This window comes from Dendronephthya gigantea, unplaced genomic scaffold (genome assembly GCF_004324835.1).
Source record: "Dendronephthya gigantea isolate DGI-Jeju-01 unplaced genomic scaffold, DenGig_1.0 000052F, whole genome shotgun sequence".
NCBI lineage: Eukaryota > Metazoa > Cnidaria > Anthozoa > Malacalcyonacea > Nephtheidae > Dendronephthya > Dendronephthya gigantea.
The window spans coordinates 1034603-1053747 of record NW_021163062.1 but is presented as its reverse complement, the minus strand read 5'-3'; the positions used below and the strand labels follow the sequence as shown (position 1 = coordinate 1053747).

At 34.1% G+C, this 19145-nt stretch overlaps 1 protein-coding gene across 1 annotated transcript in view; it reads right to left on the bottom strand.

Moving 5' to 3' along the window:
• Positions 1–219: 219 nt before the first annotated feature.
• Positions 220–19145, bottom strand: part of LOC114528934 — a 56988-nt gene continuing 38062 nt past the window's right edge. The window contains exons 14-30 of the mRNA XM_028550644.1: positions 18962–19084; positions 18783–18858; positions 18340–18442; positions 17737–17795; positions 17333–17484; positions 16897–17184; positions 9019–9141; positions 8764–8873; positions 8204–8268; positions 7619–7761; positions 6855–6977; positions 6202–6311; positions 4316–4374; positions 3821–3975; positions 2476–2772; positions 1873–1976; positions 220–1452 (exon numbers count right to left, since the gene is read on the bottom strand). Coding sequence (XP_028406445.1) covers positions 1345–1452; positions 1873–1976; positions 2476–2772; positions 3821–3975; positions 4316–4374; positions 6202–6311; positions 6855–6977; positions 7619–7761; positions 8204–8268; positions 8764–8873; positions 9019–9141; positions 16897–17184; positions 17333–17484; positions 17737–17795; positions 18340–18442; positions 18783–18858; positions 18962–19084 — 2198 coding nt within the window. The 3' untranslated portion in view covers positions 220–1344. The remainder of the gene's footprint in view (positions 1453–1872; positions 1977–2475; positions 2773–3820; positions 3976–4315; positions 4375–6201; positions 6312–6854; positions 6978–7618; positions 7762–8203; positions 8269–8763; positions 8874–9018; positions 9142–16896; positions 17185–17332; positions 17485–17736; positions 17796–18339; positions 18443–18782; positions 18859–18961; positions 19085–19145) is intronic.

Genomic DNA, 19145 nt, shown 5'->3' with positions numbered 1-19145 from the left:
TTAAAATGCATGGTTTTCTGATACGGCTATGTTCTGTTATGGCTTATTTTTTTTAAACATGCAAGTTTTAGTTTGGTTTTATATTTAAGAAACGGTTTAATTAAACCGCTCAACTGTCCACCTCAAAGTTAACTACAATTTGAAATAAAGTAATATGAGTATAGCAGTTAGAATTTTGAAATATTTTAAAAACGACATTGTGAATTTGGTTAAATGCAGCACACCCTGTGTACCCAATGCAAATTAGTTTGGATGATATTGCTAATCAGTTGCAAACACTATAGTGGTTGTTTCCGCAAAAAACAACCATCACTCTTTGTAACTGATTTGCATGGATCTATTCAAATCATAAATATTATTACAAAGCGTTCGTGATTGTACAATATATTACGGTGATTGTATGTCACGACCGCTCGTGTTGTAAACATTACTAATAAGATAGGCTATGTTCAGTGACCTAATCACCTGTACTAAACCGCACCTTGATGGTAAATTAATTAACTTTTACGTACTAAAAATTGATATTAAATGAAAAATTTAATAAGGTACATTAAATCTTAAAAGTGATTTTAAGATATCATGTTAGATTGTATATACATATAGTGTTGTTTACATTAACTAAAAACAATGCCTCATACAGGAACTAGGTGATGCAATAAATGCTAAAAATAAGTAATTTGACATCGATCTTGGGTGTAGTATCACTATCACTATTTATTTCTTTAGAAATTGATTGTTTTTTAACATTGGCACTAAAATATTTTTGCATCTGCATCATCAAAAGTCGTGCCGCTACTGCTGTTAAGACCTGTTTCACACGTCGCTATCGGCTATGGGTATGAATGATCATATGCGGTGTTTTCACGATTTGAATTTCATGTTTTTGAAATGACGCACGTAATTTATTTAAATTGTTTGATTCATATTATGCTCTATTCTTGCGTATATACTGCACGGGGCTCGCTTTTAGAAGGAAGTACTTTCGGCGTCTTATCTCTTTAGTGGCACATCAGCAACAGGCCTGAATCGATTATGCATAAATGCTTTTATGTTATTTTACAACCGTGGGTTGTTATATCATCAACGAAAAATAATATTCCTTAAACTAAAACATTTTAAAATCTTAAGACTTTTTATCGCATGCAAAAATATCCTTAAATAATTACATATAATTATGTCATATATATGATTCCATTCGAAAAGACAAAAAGACTAAGTAGCTAAATGAAATGAGTTTACTGATATGTGCACTAGTTTATATTCCAATCATCAAGCCAAGTTAAGAACTATCATGCACCATTCCTCTATAACACATTTTTTTTCATTCTCAATATTGACTTCATTTCAACTTTGTGGGTTATCTCCTCTAGACATTTCGTCTTGCTTATGTCCAAGGTTGTAAAATTCTTTAGGCTCACCCATTTTACCCATACGCATTGGTTGTTCCAGATGCTACAACAAAATGAAATTCGAAAATGTAGCTAAATTGGTAAAAACTATTTGCACTAGTTAGTCAAATGTTCTTCAGAGCTTTTCAAACTTACGATATTATTTTTGACAATTAACATAAATTTAAAAATCACGATTTTTATAGATTCTACAAATTTTAATTTATTTCTTAGAGGAGGGTTTAAGATAACCCGGGTTTGGTCTACGGCTACAGGTAACCTTATTTTGTTTAATGGAGTTTCTTGGGATATACATCCTTTATGATAGAATTCACGTTTACGCGTCGAAAGCCTAAAGTCTACTGAAAATGACTGTCCAGGTCAAGTTAAAAAAACATCACAATCATCGATGGAAGCTCATTGAGAAAAATTAAGCTACCTACTCGTAGACCGAAACAAGGGTATCTTAATTTCTATATATTACCCTTTCTCTTGTCCTTTTTCTTATATTGTAGAAAACTACAATGCCGACAATGATAAGAAGCACAACCACGATAACAACAATGATAATAACCACCACACCATCAGCTTTAAAAGAGAAGTTCGAATGCATTTGTTATTCAATCTAACATCTAGGGGCACCGCGAGGGGAGTTTAGAGCGGCGGGACATTGCGTCAGAAAATCGTATACATCCATTTTACCTTTGTAACAGCATGGAGAGGAAGCTTAAATATAATGCACACATGAACATATTTGCAAATCCATACGAGAATGTATCTTTAACGCGAGTTTTAATACAAAGAGCACGCCCATCATGATTTCAACATAGCTTTATATTAAAGTTAGGGCCACTCAGTGAACATACTATGGTATGGCGATATAGTGGGGAGCTAACTTAGTCCTCCTTTGTCTATATACGTGGCTATGGCGCCCTTGCAAACATCTCTTGCACTCAGTAACCTCCACAATACAGTTAAGCATAAACTGCATTTGATAAGGGGAAAAACGACTATCTACAATCTCTAGTCCAGAGAGTTTTGGGTTTGAAAATGACTCGGCAACACTATATATAAGCAAGATACTTACACGAATCCTCTTCTTTTGTCTTTACTGAAATTTCTATTTTGTCTCCACTGCCCTCTTTATTATATCCATGGACTGTGATGTCGTAAAATGTATTACTTTTCAATTTACTTAGTATAACATTTAATGTAACCGATGTCTCATTCTGCGTCTTGTATTTTAATTGGGACTTTTCTTTGTGGCTTACTATGTAACCAAATATATAAAAAAAGTCATTCGCTGCAGGTGCTTCCCAACGAATGTCAATTCTGTTCTCGGTGACCTTAGAATGAATAAGGCTCTTTGGTGGAGGAGGTGGTTCTGTAAAGAATGCAAGAAAGAGAAGACCGCAAAATTTATTTGTTTGATTTAAGAGGAGATATTTTATTATGTCGCGTATTTTGGCAGGAAAACGCTCAAAACCTAAAATCGTTTCGGCGTACTGCTCAAAATTAATTTTACCTTTATTCTTTAGATTATATTGTGAACTAAGTTTTGAACTGTATTTCGTGAATGGAAAAAGCACAAACATAGTAGTTATTACAAAATATAATGCGGCTATCAACAATGTTATAATGTCAACGCGATTGTAACTGAAATGAATACAAAAGAAGCTTCGAATATAAAAGAAGTGTCATTTTCTTCTCGGCGTATCCCGAGAAATCTTTTTCGGGATAAACGCTCCCATTGACCTTTTCCATAATACACCAACTTTAGATTTAGGCAACAAAAAGGGAATTTCAAAAAAGAATATACAAAGTTGGCAAATTTTGTCTACATTTGTATTACCGGCGAACGTTTGAAACTAAAGCCGCGTTCACAATTCATGCCTAGACCTGACCCGTACCAGGTATAGGCGAAGTCTAGGTAATATGTGCCACGTTCACACTGTCCTTGTTGATGATATCGGATAGCTATATATATATATATATATATATATATATATATATATATATATATATATATATATATATATATATATATATATATATATATATATATCCTATAATCCTATAAAAATCATACTATATTTTTATGTTCAAAATTTGATGGACTAGGTAAAGCCTGTTCACATTACCAAAATCTTACCCCATGCAGGTCAGGTCCAGGCCTAGTTCAGGCCACCTTCTGCTGTTGGATTTTGTGGCCTGGATTTTGTGGCTTAGACCAGGTATACATCTAGGCCTAGGCCTTGACCAGGCCAGGTGAAAGAACGCTGTGTAAACGCGGCTTAAAATAGTTACACACTTAGACCCGACATACAAATGTGTATAAAAACTACCTACTTCAAGATCTCTTTACATTCTGCACATGCAACAATTAAGATATAGACTTACATAGACTTATATAACAACTTCCTTAAATTTACCTTGTATAAATATATCGCCTTTAATTTCGTACTCTCCGAGTTTTCCTTCATTATTAATAATTTTCTCTCTCAATGTTTCGCCAACGACAACTTTCTTATTAGTATCTGGATCTCTCCGGTAAATAACCCTAAATTCTACGACGAGAGATCCGTTCCTACGTTAAAGAATGAAAAAAAACACACAAGTGAAAACGCACGAATATATTGGTCACGAGAGCGTGGCATCGATGCACTTATATGCAATCTTCCAACTGAGTTACAACGTCAAGATTGTTCGAATGGAAGAGCATTGGACTAGCAAACCAAAGGTCGCGGGTTCGATTCCCACCGTGGTCAAGCTAATTTTTCAGCTTGCCCAGTTGGTGACTCAGAGTAGCAACATCACATATACATTTAATACACACACCTGAGTCTCTGCATTATCACTATATATTTGGTATGTTTAATCATGGCTGCGCACTTTCCTTTTTTTCACAAATATATACGGTACTCTACCTGAATCCTGTCACTTCCACACGTTCAAAGTTTGGGGTATCTTTAAATGTCTCCGTTAGCTAACAAAACAGATCATTGATTTATTTTGTGTTGCATATGGTCGTTACGCGTCTTAGCAATTCACTGCATGTAGAGACCTGGGCCCGGTTGTTCGAAAGGCGTTTAGCTTAAACGGTGGATATGCAATACCACTAAAATTTTTGTTACAAGCTAAATGTCACTCCAATTACTAAACCGCAATAAATATCTGATCTACCCTAGGAAACGATATATATATATATATATATATATATATATATAAATATATATATATATATATATATATATATATATATATATATATATAGTTTCTGTATAAACAAAATTAATAAGAAGTTGACATAAAAGAGCAAGACTTGCAAAATACATTTTAACTTTCGATGTAATGTGCTCGGTCAGCGCGTTGTCAAATAACATTGTATGCCTGGTCTAGCATTTTATTTTTGTCACCCTGCCATTTGAATTCTCTTTTCGGCATTTCCAGTCTAAAAAACTCCCTTGTTTTTTACTTTGTATAGAAAAGGATAAAATGTTGCAAATTGTAAAATGATAAGTAGCTGATTGTTGACTTTCCATCCCATTCTATTTAATGACGTTTCATTTTGTTTGTTCGTTTGCAATAACACTAAAGGTTAAATATAGTCATATAATCCTGGTTATGCACCAGGCGCAGGTTGTATCAAGCCCGTTTAGCTTAAACGGTGTATAAGTCAAAAGTGAATAACACTCTTACATCTCTCTTGAATGAGTCAACTTGAATATTATGCACTGAATATGTAGTTGTAAACAGTATCTTTGTATTAAGGTTAAAAACATTTTGTTTGTTTGTTGAATAAAACGATACACTTGCTTTCTATTTTGAACTTAACCACCGTTTAAGCTAAACGGGCTTGATACAACCGGCCCCAGAACGACGTCTCGCACCGCAACACAAGGATAAGATTTTAGATCATTGTTCAATACTGCACAGCAAAAAATCATTTTCTTATCGAAAAAATTTATATGTTATCTTAAGAATTTTTTTCTTATGTATAAAGAAAATTTTTCTCTAGGATATAAAAACTCTAGGATATAAAATCTCGTTTAGAAAGTACTTTTTTTAAATAAGAAAGTAGTCACTCCACAGATTTACAGATTTTAACACAAGAAATTATATTCTTATGAATTGGAAATTTTTTTCTTAAACTCAGAAAATAATTTCTCCATATAAGAAAGATTATCTTAACTTCTGAACTTCAATATGAGAAAAATAATCTTGAGCAATATCCCAAATATTTTTTTAAAATAGGAAAGCTTGCCTTATCTGATCCTCGTTTCAAGAAAATAATTTCTTTGAATAAGAAGATTATAAGAAAACAAAAAGCTAAATGGGGTATAGTAAAAAATACTATACTATAGTACTACTTACTGTACTACTATGGCTTATTCTAAAACAAACGCTCTTCAAAAAGCTCACTCACACTCACTCTTTAAGTGTGACATAGAAATTTTGTTATTACTGATCAATTAGAAAGTTTTTTTTTCTTAGTCAATGAAATGATTTAATGTAAAACATTGAAAATCAAGCCATTGTTTGACTGAAAATACCGTCATGGAAAGTTGCAAGAAGAATGAGATCTCCCACTCAATGAGTTTGGGTGTGAGCGAGCTTTTAGAATACAGGCGTATAAGTGTATTTATCAAATAATTTCGATTAAAGATATTGTTACCGCGGTGCCTAATTCCAAACTCAGTTATTGCTAATTGAAAAGGTTATAATACAGTAGGCTTTTGATATCACAAAAGTCTAGCACTGAAAAAAAAAATTGCCTAGGAAATGCAACTTCCGTAAAAAAATTCAGATTTACCTTATTCGTAATATCCTCTTTCAACTCTATATATTCTTTTGAGCTTTCGTTCTTCAACGCTGGGGTAAACTCCTTTTTCAAGACTATTTCAACTTTTACAACGACATTTCCTAAAGTTGAAATAATCTAGAGTGAATTATTAGGTGCTTGAAATATTTACGATTCATGCTATGATTCAAAAAATAAATATGGACATCACGATCTCACAAATGACTATTTGCCAATCAGAACAGTTCGAATTCCTTCAGATATGTTTAAAGATTATATGCATGGCAAAGTTGATCACACTTTTTTGCACAGATATGTCCGACCTGCATGGTTTTTTTTAGAAAAGGCGGTTAATGACTGCGTTTGTTAGAAATGCGTAGAAGGTTTGTTCTAATCGAATATCAGTTCTTGAAAGATGTGTTATCATTATAAAAAGCCACTGTGTTGTTCAAACGCGTTTGGCAAGAGGGTGTTCTGTAAATCTTTCATGCAAAGGTGTTTTCTAAAAATAAGTGTACGAGTATTTGCCGCCATTTTGCCTTTTGATAAATTTTATGGCCATGACCATGTGTTGTTGTTACACAAATTCCAAACGGCCGATTTAAAAACGCGTAGCCAGAGTATTAAACAAATACTTAGTTATATTAAATTCATATATTAATTACTTATGCATGTGACACCGTCAAAGTAAAAATCTTTATTGCAAGGGCATTTTATTGTGCTCTCGGTCAACTTTTTACATGTTGAATTTCCGGGGCAGATGTCAGGACCATTTGGTGGACATGCACCTATAAATAATTAAAAAACACAATGAGAAGAAAATACCACGCAGATAGATTTTAACTATATAATTTGACGCACAACAGTGTTCAAGTGTTCGTCAGGGGGTAGGGGCCATTTATGTCAAAATCCACTTTCTTTTTACTCTTTTTTTTTGCCACAAGAAGTTCACTCTAAAAATATTATATATTAAGCTAAAACAAATTACTATAGGCATCTCAGAGCCAGAGTTTATTGACACTTTATACCTCGGATATGCATGTGTTCTCAACGTCAAAAGACAGGTATAACTAATAAGACAAACAGTTGTATTCTAAAAGCTAACACAAACTCATTAAACTTATTGACTGAGAAAAATCAATTTTCTCAATATGTTTTCATGACGATATTTCTACCTGAATAAGAGTTTGATTTTCAGTGTTTCACCATAAATCTGGTCACTGATTAAAAAGAAGTTTTTCACTGATCAGTATTAACAGTATTGCTACGTCACACTCAATAAGGGTGGTTGTGAGTGAGCTTTTTGAATACAACCGAAAGCATCGATAGTTGACTTTCAAATAAGAGGAAAAAAACTAATATAACTTTAGGGTTCTCAAGTCATGCATATAATACTGATATATCCATGATGAGATTTCTTATGCCCTACCCGTTATAACAACTTGAAGAGCGTCAGGATCAACATCAAAATCACCAAATGAGTTATTTCGTACAGCAGCTAGCAGCTCCTTCATGCCAGTTTCATCTCCCTTTCTAAATAACACGTCCATATCTGCGATAATGCTCCCAGAGCTGGTGAAATTAAAGAAAAAGCAAAATTATTATTGAACAAATATATAGCTAGGTAAAAATACAAGAACCGTATAAAATAAATATATTTTCAAAAAGCTATTCTTTTTTAATCTAATTTGCCTGAAACATTTAATCTTCATATTCAACAATGAATGTCTGTACTAGCCTGTCATATGAGGGCAAGCCTTGATAATTTTTTATATGAAGGCGTTTTTCATAGTTATTGAGCCGTTTGGGCAACTTGAGCTCACAGGGAAAATCCCATTGTGGAAGTAAAATACCGCCAAGTTGAATATATTCAATATGAATGCTTGCATTAAACGATTATTAAATTTTCATAAACCTGTAGGAATATTTTATCTAAACGTAATTCAGGTTTTGAAAATATAGATTAAATCAACTTTCCTTACTGTGCACTAAAGATTTAAAATCAAGATCTTACCTAAATTTGGTTATTTCCAATTCTAAATATTTTTTGTTGCCCGCTTTCGTGAATACTGTCTGAAACTAAAATTTAAAGTTTGTAATGATCACTTCTTTAAGGCCTCGAACAAAAAAATTACATTTCTTGTCATTTCACCTGCAAAGGTATAGGAAGATATTGGTGCTGAGCGAGAAAATTTATGTGTATAAATACTGTTCCAGACCGTGTCAAATAAACACCGGCGCACAAACGTCTGCGCATGAGCGACGTATTCCGTTATTCCAAATTACGGGGGGGGAAGACTTTTCCTTACATAATATTTATCACAACTGATCTTCCTTAATTGTTTAACCGTTTTATTCAGTCCGCACTCCTTGTGTGCAAATGGCATTCGTATGACGTTTTACTGCGGTCCAAAATTCCAGCCCTGCTAGTGCCAATCAGATTGCAGGAAATACTGGAAATCTGCCCGCTATTAATTTGTAAAGTCGGTCTGCATAGAAAAACATTTTCCCTCCGTCTTAAACGATTATTCAAAATGTTGCAAAAATTATATCTAATGTATAAACTGAACAAACCGCGTTTTTTATCCTTGATTCCAAGTTTTTGAACTCTGTAGAGGCTCTATTGCCAAGGGTCGTAGTGTAGTTTTGTTTTATTGTTAACTGAACACGATGTCGTATGGCATCTAAAATTAAAAATGGTATTTTCGTTATGTTTTAGCGCTAACGGATATAAATGCAGTCTTAGTCGAGCAGTAGAAGGCGAATATGTGACACAAATAGCTTTTCGACTGAATGATAAAGTCAACATTGTTTCAATTGTTATTTTACCTTTAACACACTCTGTATTTACTTTCCTTCCATGACAAACACATGCATATGAGCCAAGAGTATTGGCACAATCATACCCTTTACCACAATTATATAGTGTCGCATTCTTGCACTCGTCTACATCTGAAAACATGGTGAAAAAGAAAGCGAGAAAATAACATTAGTGAATACATGTGGGCTAACTCTAACACAGATCAGTAAGCATGCAATGAATTAAGGACAAATTTAACATAAGCGCATTGCGATGAGTTTGTGCACTTTGCACAAACATCGCGAAGGTCTTCCAAGGAATTTAAGATTCAATTACAACAAGAAATATGACATAGTTTGCAAAATCTCGCAAAAACAAACTATTTTCATGTTGAGATTCAATCATTTCCTCGGAACGCAAAGTCTGGCAGATGAAAGTCAAAAAGACTTTCGGAGAGGCATCAAATCAATGTCTTCCCTTGCAGACAAAAATGTCGGAATATATAAACAGATCAGAGACGTAAAAAAACAATATATTTAATTAGTTAAATCATTATTATCATATATACTATGCAATGAAGAAAGCCTTAAAAAGTAAAACAAAACATTTGGGGTGACAAAAAAACATTTGTATTAGGCGACTCACCTTTAATAATATACAAACCTGGAGAATAAAAATTCAAATCTTCTAAACAGAAAAAGAAGCTTTACCCTTACTTTCATCATGGTGCATTCTTTTTGCACCATTTCACGACCTTATTGAGATCATGTCTTCTTCACTTCCACTTCATTTTGGCATATGACGAGGCCTTAAAGTAAAAAAAGCGAGAAAAGATGGTGATAAAAACACCTCGAAAGCAATCTTAAAGTTCAAGAATTTGTATAACTTATCCTAATCCTGGAAAGCCTCATGCAATTCATTAAACATTTATTTCAATAATAATTAAATCGTAATTGCCCTCTCGTTAAAATCACCCTCAAACCTTCAATGCATTGTATTCCTGGCACTAACAAGTATGACACTAAATATTTACTTAATGGTTTCGCTGACCTGATCCAAACACGCGGGTATATTTTGTGAAGAAGAAATACTTGATTTAAATGCATTTACGCGAAATGCGTTAAGGAATATTAAACGGCTTCATTACAAAATTTCAAATTTCATTTTTTAAACATCTAAGGTAAACGATAATTTAAAAATTAGAATATGCCAATAACAAGCTGTAATCTAGAAATTTACACTTAACTATACGGTTCTTTCAAATTATAAAATCGTGGATTAACGTTTAAGTGGGTTATTGATTTATTTAGTATTATTTTTGCAGTAATTAATATTGCCGCATGTTCGCGTTTCAGCAGCGGTGGAACTTTGCTGTTGATTGATAACAAATGCCCAATGTTCTGACAGGTCTTATCAATATGAGGGCGGGCCGAATTTCGTATGATCGTAGTCACTGCTGGTTGGTCAGCATGGAAACGCGGACACCGGACATGGGTATCTATCCTCAGAAAGACGTTTGTTTAAGTTTCGTTCGTCTGAGCACTCAGGTCCTCTTAAAGACCGATGCGTTTAATCGTATACGATTCTTATCCTGACGTATAAATATGACTAACCAAAGTTCTCTCAGATCTCTGCAATATAATAGCTCCATTATATACTTGGAAGCTCTGCATAAAAAGTTCGATCAACTTAATAGTGGATTCATGAAAGCGTCTAAAGAATTTATTGCGTTTCTGTAATCTTTGTTGCTGATTGTAATATAAAACCTAACATTATCATCTTCTCTAGTTGATTACGTCATTTTTCCTGTATATAGACCTATCAAGCTTGTAAATAATTTCGTCTGGTTTGACAATCATTCTGAAATAGCGTGGAATAATATCACCAATTAAATAATTGCATCTTGTCTTTCTAATAACTTAAATCCTGGGTTTGCAGGATGCCTTTGTTCATCGGAGCACGTCATTTTATACTTTTAATACTCAAGAAACGTGGCAGCTATTAATTATTAAAGGCGGATTTCCACTTACAGCGAAATCGTTCGCTAGCGAAATATTTGCATATTTTCTTTTGAATTGAGAACAGTCAAGTCAAACTAATTTATTTATGCTGTTAAAATTCAAAAGAAAACATGCAAATATTTCGGTAGCCAACGATTTCGTTGTAAGTGGAAATCGGCCTTAAAGGAGGCTTCCTGTGGCTATTAAAATCAGAACTTGCAGCCCTGCTGCAGCGCATCTGTTTCCAAAAAAATTCAGAAGACGAATTTATTTTGAGCGATGTTTTGAACAAGGTGAAGAAACAAGTGGCAGTGTGCCAGTGTTATATTGACCGTGTAATAATGATATATCATCTTAGTCTTAGATAAATAAGAGACAAAACTATAGAAGGCGAATTACGGAAGCGGGAAGCTCTGTCTGAAATATTGTTATGTCGCCAGCATTGTTCTATTAAGAAAACCGAAAGTAGTTCATTCGACCAGTCGAACATTATGATAGAGCATCGTTAGAACCTAGCATTAAAAAATATAGATAAATGTTCGAATAAGCCTCAAAACTCGCCGATAATTGAATTCTAGTGTGTCTCATATTACAATGGCAATGCATATATTGCTTGTCTATTCAAACACTGAGATCTAAACTCTGTCGGGTGACTCAAGTCTCTGTTTACACCCTGTGACGTTCTGCGACACTCGTTTTCTACACTAGTTCAGATATTGAAACTTAGCCATACACTTTTATTTGCATATCACTAAAAATTCTAAAGAGTGTTTCGCTTATTATACCCATCCTTTCTCACGTGTTTGTATTAGCGACTAGTCTTGGATTAACTGCGATTTCAATGAAGCGATAAACAGCGGGTTGTCGCTGTTGTAACACCCAGAGCTGAAACGTTGCAGTGAACAAATGCAAGCACAGCTACACAAAGTCTTTAAAATATATAGTGTTAGAAAATGAAATATGCGTCGTAATAAAGTCCTCTCACTCATATTCGTATTCACAGGTATTAAGGATCAAATCTATCCTGGTGAATTATATCCATAATAAAAATTCAGCTATTCATATATGCATAATATCGACAGAAACCGCTAACCTATATCGTGTTAACCTCAATATCCGGATGCTGTATTCATCAACATAAAAAAGTAAAGACTACCGCGATGCGAAACTTTATGGCCAATAGTTTTATTGGAATCTCTCGAGCTCTATGCTATACGTAAACATGCAACAAGACGAACAATTACTTCGCCAAAAAATATTCGTTTGTTAAATGTTTCCACGGTACACGGTGACATTATGTAACGAACGAACTAAAGCGGCTTTAGCATTGGATTAGGTTTAGTTTTGAATACGTATTTAGCCTGCTACATGGCGCCGTAACACTCTTACATCTCTCTTGAATGAGTCAACTTGAATATTATGCACTGAATAATTATGTTGCTGTGGACGGTATCTTTGTATTAAGGTAAAAAACATTTAGTTCGCGCCTGTTGAATGAAACGATAGACTTGCTTTTTATTTTGAACTTATCCACCGTTTAAGCTAAACGGACTTGACAAAACCGGCCCCAGATATACCAGATGTATGGATCTCATATATGCAACAAACCTGTGGTTCGAACATCTGGCGGATCACGCCATTCGTCTGGTTTAATGCCTTTTTGTTTTGCTTGAAAGATGAAGTTAAATTCTTCTAAAATTTCATGCAGACCATCTATTTAAACCTCCAATAGCCAGCACTGAGTTTCAACTAATCACACATCGCGAAAGTATTACAATAAACAGTATATAGAACAGTGCGACTGTACAAGTAAACACTTTATCAAAATACTCAATCGCTTTCGAATTTACATTCTATAAACGTACATTTGATCAAAAACTTGTAATGTTCAGTACTTACACATTAGTGCAACTCCCATACATCCAGGACCATGTTTTAAAATCTTTTCAGTGCAGGGGATTTGATGTGTGTATACTGTACGACAACTACACAAACGAATGAGGAAGTGTAACTTGAGCCGTGTGTCAAATTCCAATCCGGGTCCCCCGTGGAGAAGATTGAGTCATAAGATCTAAATAGTTCTAAATATATACCAGTAATTAAATAAAATATTTAAGAAATGCGAACGAATTCTATGGTCTTTCATGATATTGAATTGATTCGGTGTTTTGGTACAGCTAAGCTAGCTACAAGCTCTTTTCTTCAGCAAAATATTTTAATTTTGACTCTACGTAGGAAAGCTATCACCACTTGTCAAAACATCAGCCGATTGTCAAGTTCATACAACAAGTTGAGACACGCACGCACAAAGTAAATATTTGGCAGAGAAGCGAAATTTAATTCTGAAGCAATGATGAGTTTTAAATTGTTTTTGTGCTATATAATAATCGAGATTCCTCATTTGTTATCTGACTTTATTGTTTAGACATGAACATCTGCCGCAACTGATTATTCAAGCTTTCTCTTGACATATTTTAGTAATTGCTGTTGCATAACATAACACATTACACCGCACTGACTGCAATATCTGAAACAAAATCTTAATCTATCAGAACAAATCATGCCCCTAAAAAATTCGCCTTTCCGTGCTGTAAAAACAAGCGTAGGTATAAAAATACATACCTGACTCTTGAGTTTTTTGTTTTCAAAGAAATTTCAAATGCCATATAGTGCATGTTACTTGCATGTTTCCTAGCAGGAAGTCTTTCCTTAAGTTGAAAAAACACTTTTTTATGTCACGGAATCTTTCTGCCGGAATGTATTTTGTGCGGTGCCAAAAGCATTTGTATATATTTCCTTATGCAGGCATTGTATAGTGTAGCCTGTCAACGGCACATGTCTTTTCATTTTCGAGATAAATATTGGCTTTGTCTGTCAGGGAAGTACAGTAGTTTCGAAACGTGAAACGCGGAACTCTTAGGTTGTGCATGTGAAATGCACGCAGCAAAATATACCATGCACTCATGTACATATTTATCAGTTTTAATAATTAAAAACAATTAAATAGTAATACTAAAATGTATCCATGCACAGACATTTAAACACAAACAAACACTATAAGTGGAAATATTCTTATATACAAATTAAATGATACAAAAGCATAACCGATGATATTAAATAGCTATAATAATTGTGCCAACAATTTTATATCGTCATTAAAATTTTCGGGGGTTTCCTGTTCCCTGATTTACGAATACGAATTCTAAGAGTGAATACATATTCTAAAATTTTTAATTTGTTTTCATTAAAGTACCATGAAAACATAATTCAACAAATATTTGCCGTATTTAGACCCATAACAATGCTAAAAATATAGTACAAATTTCCGCATGACGCAATCGAACTTGTATCAGATGTTGATGTATACGGGATTCCCTTTTGTTTAGAAACTAACTGCGTTAGCGTTAGTGACAACTTAAATTATGAGCTCGCTAAATTGTTAGCTACGAAAGGATGGATGCTAAAATATCCTGTTGCAAAATATCTCATTATAATTCCTCATGCGGATAATTATATTCAGAGTTGACTATGTTATAACAAACTCCGAAAATGTGGAAAGAGAAAGCGTGTAACAGTTTTTTTGGCTGTTTTAATTAGGTTGTTTATTCATTACACTTCACTCTTGCATATACTTCTTGCTCAGGGTCAACATTACAAAGCCCTTGGCAGGCTATAAGCATCAAACATGTCCATGGTCGGCTATAAGCATCAAACATGTTCAGGTCGATCAACATTATTATATAAATACTCATTTTACAAATATAGTCAATTAAAACTTAATTTAATTGGTATATTTGGCTTGTATTTCGTCTAAAATAACGATCTCGACGCCGCATATACCAGTCACTACGACTATTATATCGTGTTTAGTTGCTATTCAAAGCCGTGCGAGCCAGAAAAATAGCGAAATCTAATGAATGACATTGTAATATCCGGCCTGCAGTGCGCCATTCACTGAAAAACAATCCGAATATTTCAAACATTTGAGAATCGTGAAATAAATAGAATAATGCTTTCTTGAACAACAATCAAGCTCTCCGTTTCATGCTAGCTTCTGAAATATTTCTTTTCAATTGCATGGGTCTTCAGAAATTAATTATTTCTTTCTAAGTTGAGGTATAATCTTCGCTACAATATGTTTTGTCATATGATTAGATTGGTCACAAAGTTCTTCTCAAACTAATATTCGAAATCGTTTTTATTGTTGTGCAGTCGAATGGCTGAGAAAATTCAGACTGGTAAACCCCAAATAATGCTTAATATGACAAGTGGGTGATTTTGCATTTATAATTAAAATTTTATGAATTTTTGTTTACATCCATTTAACCGTAAACTTGATGTTGCGCGCCAGAAAAAATTCAGCTGTAAAAGGAGGTTCAATGTGCCTCGATAAAGCCCATTTAAACTACCAATAGACCTGAAGACGGGCAATGAGTACAAGTTCAAATACGAAAGTGATGAAATACGCTTATGATTTATTTAATTTTGTTTTGATTCTCCCTTGGCCTTGCAATTCATCATCACGAAACATACTTTGCATTTTGCACAGTTTACATCTTGCACTTTACATACTTGCTCTTGACTTCTAATGAAGTCGACGATGAAAACGAAATCCTGCTGGTTTTCACGAATGTAGTTCTGTACGGTATTTTGGCAGAAATGTGACATCTTTACACGCATTTATCAGTTGGAATACATATATATATACGCCAGTATACGAATCGCATCTTGTAGATCGGCAATTTCAAGGGCATGCATATCATGAAATTAGTTCTGTATTTTCATCAGAAATTATACCTTTCAATTCTTCCACATTCTAGAAAATTCACTTGATTGTGTTTAAAGTATCTCATGTAGTTTATAACAAAATGTATCTTTGTCATAATTTTTAAATTGCCGCGTGAAACGATAAATTTGGGTGTTCGCGGAATTAAGATTCCCAGGCATATACGCAACAACTATTTCCAAACGATATGTCCTTTTTCGAAAAGAATCGGTAAACCTACACGAAATTACATCATTAATGTAAGCATGCTTGTGGCAATGTCACTATTATCAGTGGTATTACAAAACAGCAATGCAACTACACAGGTGATGACGCCACGCGGATTAACGGTATATACAAACTCATTTCTCCTCATTTATTCAAAAGCTGCCTTACCTTTTCGAGATTTGATGTTGTTTGGCGTGCAAGCTGAAGACGTGTACTGATTTTATAGAACTGAGGATTCTCCCGTATCAACGCAGATCTTTTTTCCTGACGATTTTTCCTCGTGCAATGACATGCAGAGGGTGCATGTAGACTTTCCATTCAAGTTATCAGTTGTTTATCATTTCCTTTGTGCTTACCGCCATTTTGCTCCTATGGAGTCGTATTCTCACGTAGAAAAACTAGACGTGCTTTCACTCGCTATTATTTGCTCATAGCTAAACATCTTATTAACCTTTTTCACGATGACGAATATGCTGCCATTTTTGGGGTAATTTTTTCGAAACCACAAGCGTGAAGTCTAATAACGGCCACAGTCTTTCTTTTAAGACTGGAGTTATTCTTAAAATAGCTTGTTGATTTTAAAAAAAATGCATAATTTTTAAACTCATTTCAGAAAATTGAAATACCCAAAACGTCATCGTGACAAAGGCTAATTCAGCAGGGAAGCAGATGCTGAGATTTGTGCCATGCATGCGCGGCGAAAATAATTATTTTCCCCACGACCTCGCGAGATGAAACTCTCACGAAAACTAACCACACATGAGATCATTATGGAGGTGAGCTACCATTAGCGCAGCACCCGGCACCTAACAACTCTCGTATGGGTCGGCTTTTAACGGGAAATAAGAATGTATGCAAATCTCTAGTTGAGATTGTCCGGTTAAAATTAGTCGACACTATAGCGAAATATTTACCCTCCTTTGTCTTTTCTTTAATTGCAATCTTGTCTCCACCGCCATGTTTATTATACCCCTGAACTGTGATGTCGTAAAGTGTACCAGTTTCCAGATCACTCAATGTTACATTAAGGATGGTCGATGGTACTACTTGTGTCTTGTATTTTGAATCAGATTGTTCTTTGTAGATCACCATGTAACCAATAATTTTAAAAAATTCGTCCGCTGCGGGTTTCTTCCAAGCGATATCAATGCTTTTCTGCGTTATTTTAGTAAACTTAAGATCCTTTGGTGGAGGAGGTGGTTCTGCAAGGAATATAATAATCAAACCTTTCATAAATACCTTCTGTATTGTTTATTTCATTTCATGAATAAGTATAGCGTAAATACAAAAAGGGAAAAGATCACAATTCATTCTGCACATGCAACAAAAGTTTAATTTCCACAAGTTTACCTGTTATAAATATGTTGCCTTTAACTTTGTACTCCCCAATTTTTCCTTCTTTAATAACCTTCTCTCTCAATGTTTCGCCAACGACAACTTTCTTATCAGTATCTGGATCTCTCCGGTAAATAACCCTCAATTCTACTACGAGAGATACATTCCTAGGTGAAAGTATGAGAAAAAGTGAAAAATCTTAAAAGGCAAATACACATGAGAGCATTGCTTTGACGGAAATCCATTTAAAAAATATAATTAGAATCTCCTAGTGATAAAAGCGCCTTAAAATTCACTTGGGATATTAATAAATATACCAAATTTCAGATGAAGAGTGGAAAGAAATTACAATTACATTTATCTTATTTTTTTCGGTTCGCGCATCATGTATTTTTTCCAAAATACACACGGTACTCTACCTGAATCCCGTGACTTCCACGCGTTCAAAGTTTGGGGTACTTTTAAATGTCTCTGTTAGCTAACAAAACAGATCATTGATTTATTTTGTGTTGCATGCATATGGTCATTATGTGTCTTAGCAATTCACTGCATGTAGAGACCAGATCTCAAGGCTAAAATTCAGCTCACATGCAGAGAATACTATTCCATATATTTTTGTTTGCATGAAGAAAAAAGGGTTTGGTAACTTTGGCTCCGGGTTTACCTGCTGCATGCCTTTGAGGATTGGAGCAGAGTGCACAATATTTTTTATTAAAAAATACTTATAGACACACATTTATACACATTTTTAATTTAAAAAGTCATAAATGACATGCAGGGCTAAATATAGAGATGATACTGCAAGAACTATGAAATCTATCGTAGTAAATAGAGCAAAACTCATAAAAAAAGGAAAATTTTCTGTAATTACTCTCCATGTACGCGCTGCCCTATGCTTTGTCAACTGATTTTGATTGGCTTTCAGCATGTATTTTTTTCAACGTGCCATTTGATTTCTCAATTCGTCATTTCTCTACTTCTTGAAAAGGGGGATAATACAAAACCCACTTTGTCAGATTTACCTGATTCGTGATATTCTTTTTTAACTCGTCTGAGGTATCATTATTCAACGCTTTAGTAAACACCCGATCTAAGGTTACAACAACTGTTACAACGACGTTTCTTCTAGAGTGGAAAACATTGACCGTTAATTACTATGAAAACTGCTCAATGGCTATATCTATTTATGCACAGTTTAAATATTTACCACTTCCGATTTATCAACATCTAGAATCTGTATATTTTTATGTTATTTTTAACGATTGTTGACCAAGCTTAAAACGTGATATGAAGAATTGCCACAATTCTTTAAATCATGCATGTGAAAACAAAATTCAATAATTCAATAATCCAGAGTTAAAACCTGGTTAGTTGTAATGTTTATAAAAATCGTCCATTTTCCATCATTTGTGGTGTCTGGTGTTCGTAATTATAGTGACTGAACATTTACACAACTCTTTTTTACTTGCTTAGAACAACTTGTTTAGTAATATAGGAAAGATAAAGTTTAATGCTATCCAGTTTTGGTATTGCATTGAGCTCTTTAGATGCATGTTTATTATTATTTTCGTGAATTTTTTAATTCCCTTAACCCTTGGGTTAAAAAAAAATCCTCTTCTAGTACGAAAGCTTGTTTTATTTTACCTATACATTCAACACCGTCAAAGTAATATCCAGAAATGCAAGGGCATTTTATTGTTCTCTCCGTCAACGTTTTACATGTTGAATGGGTGGGGCAGATGTCAGGACCATTTGGTGGACATGTGCCTATAAATTACAATGAGTACCATATATAAACTAATTTGTCGCACGACTGGGATTAAGAAAC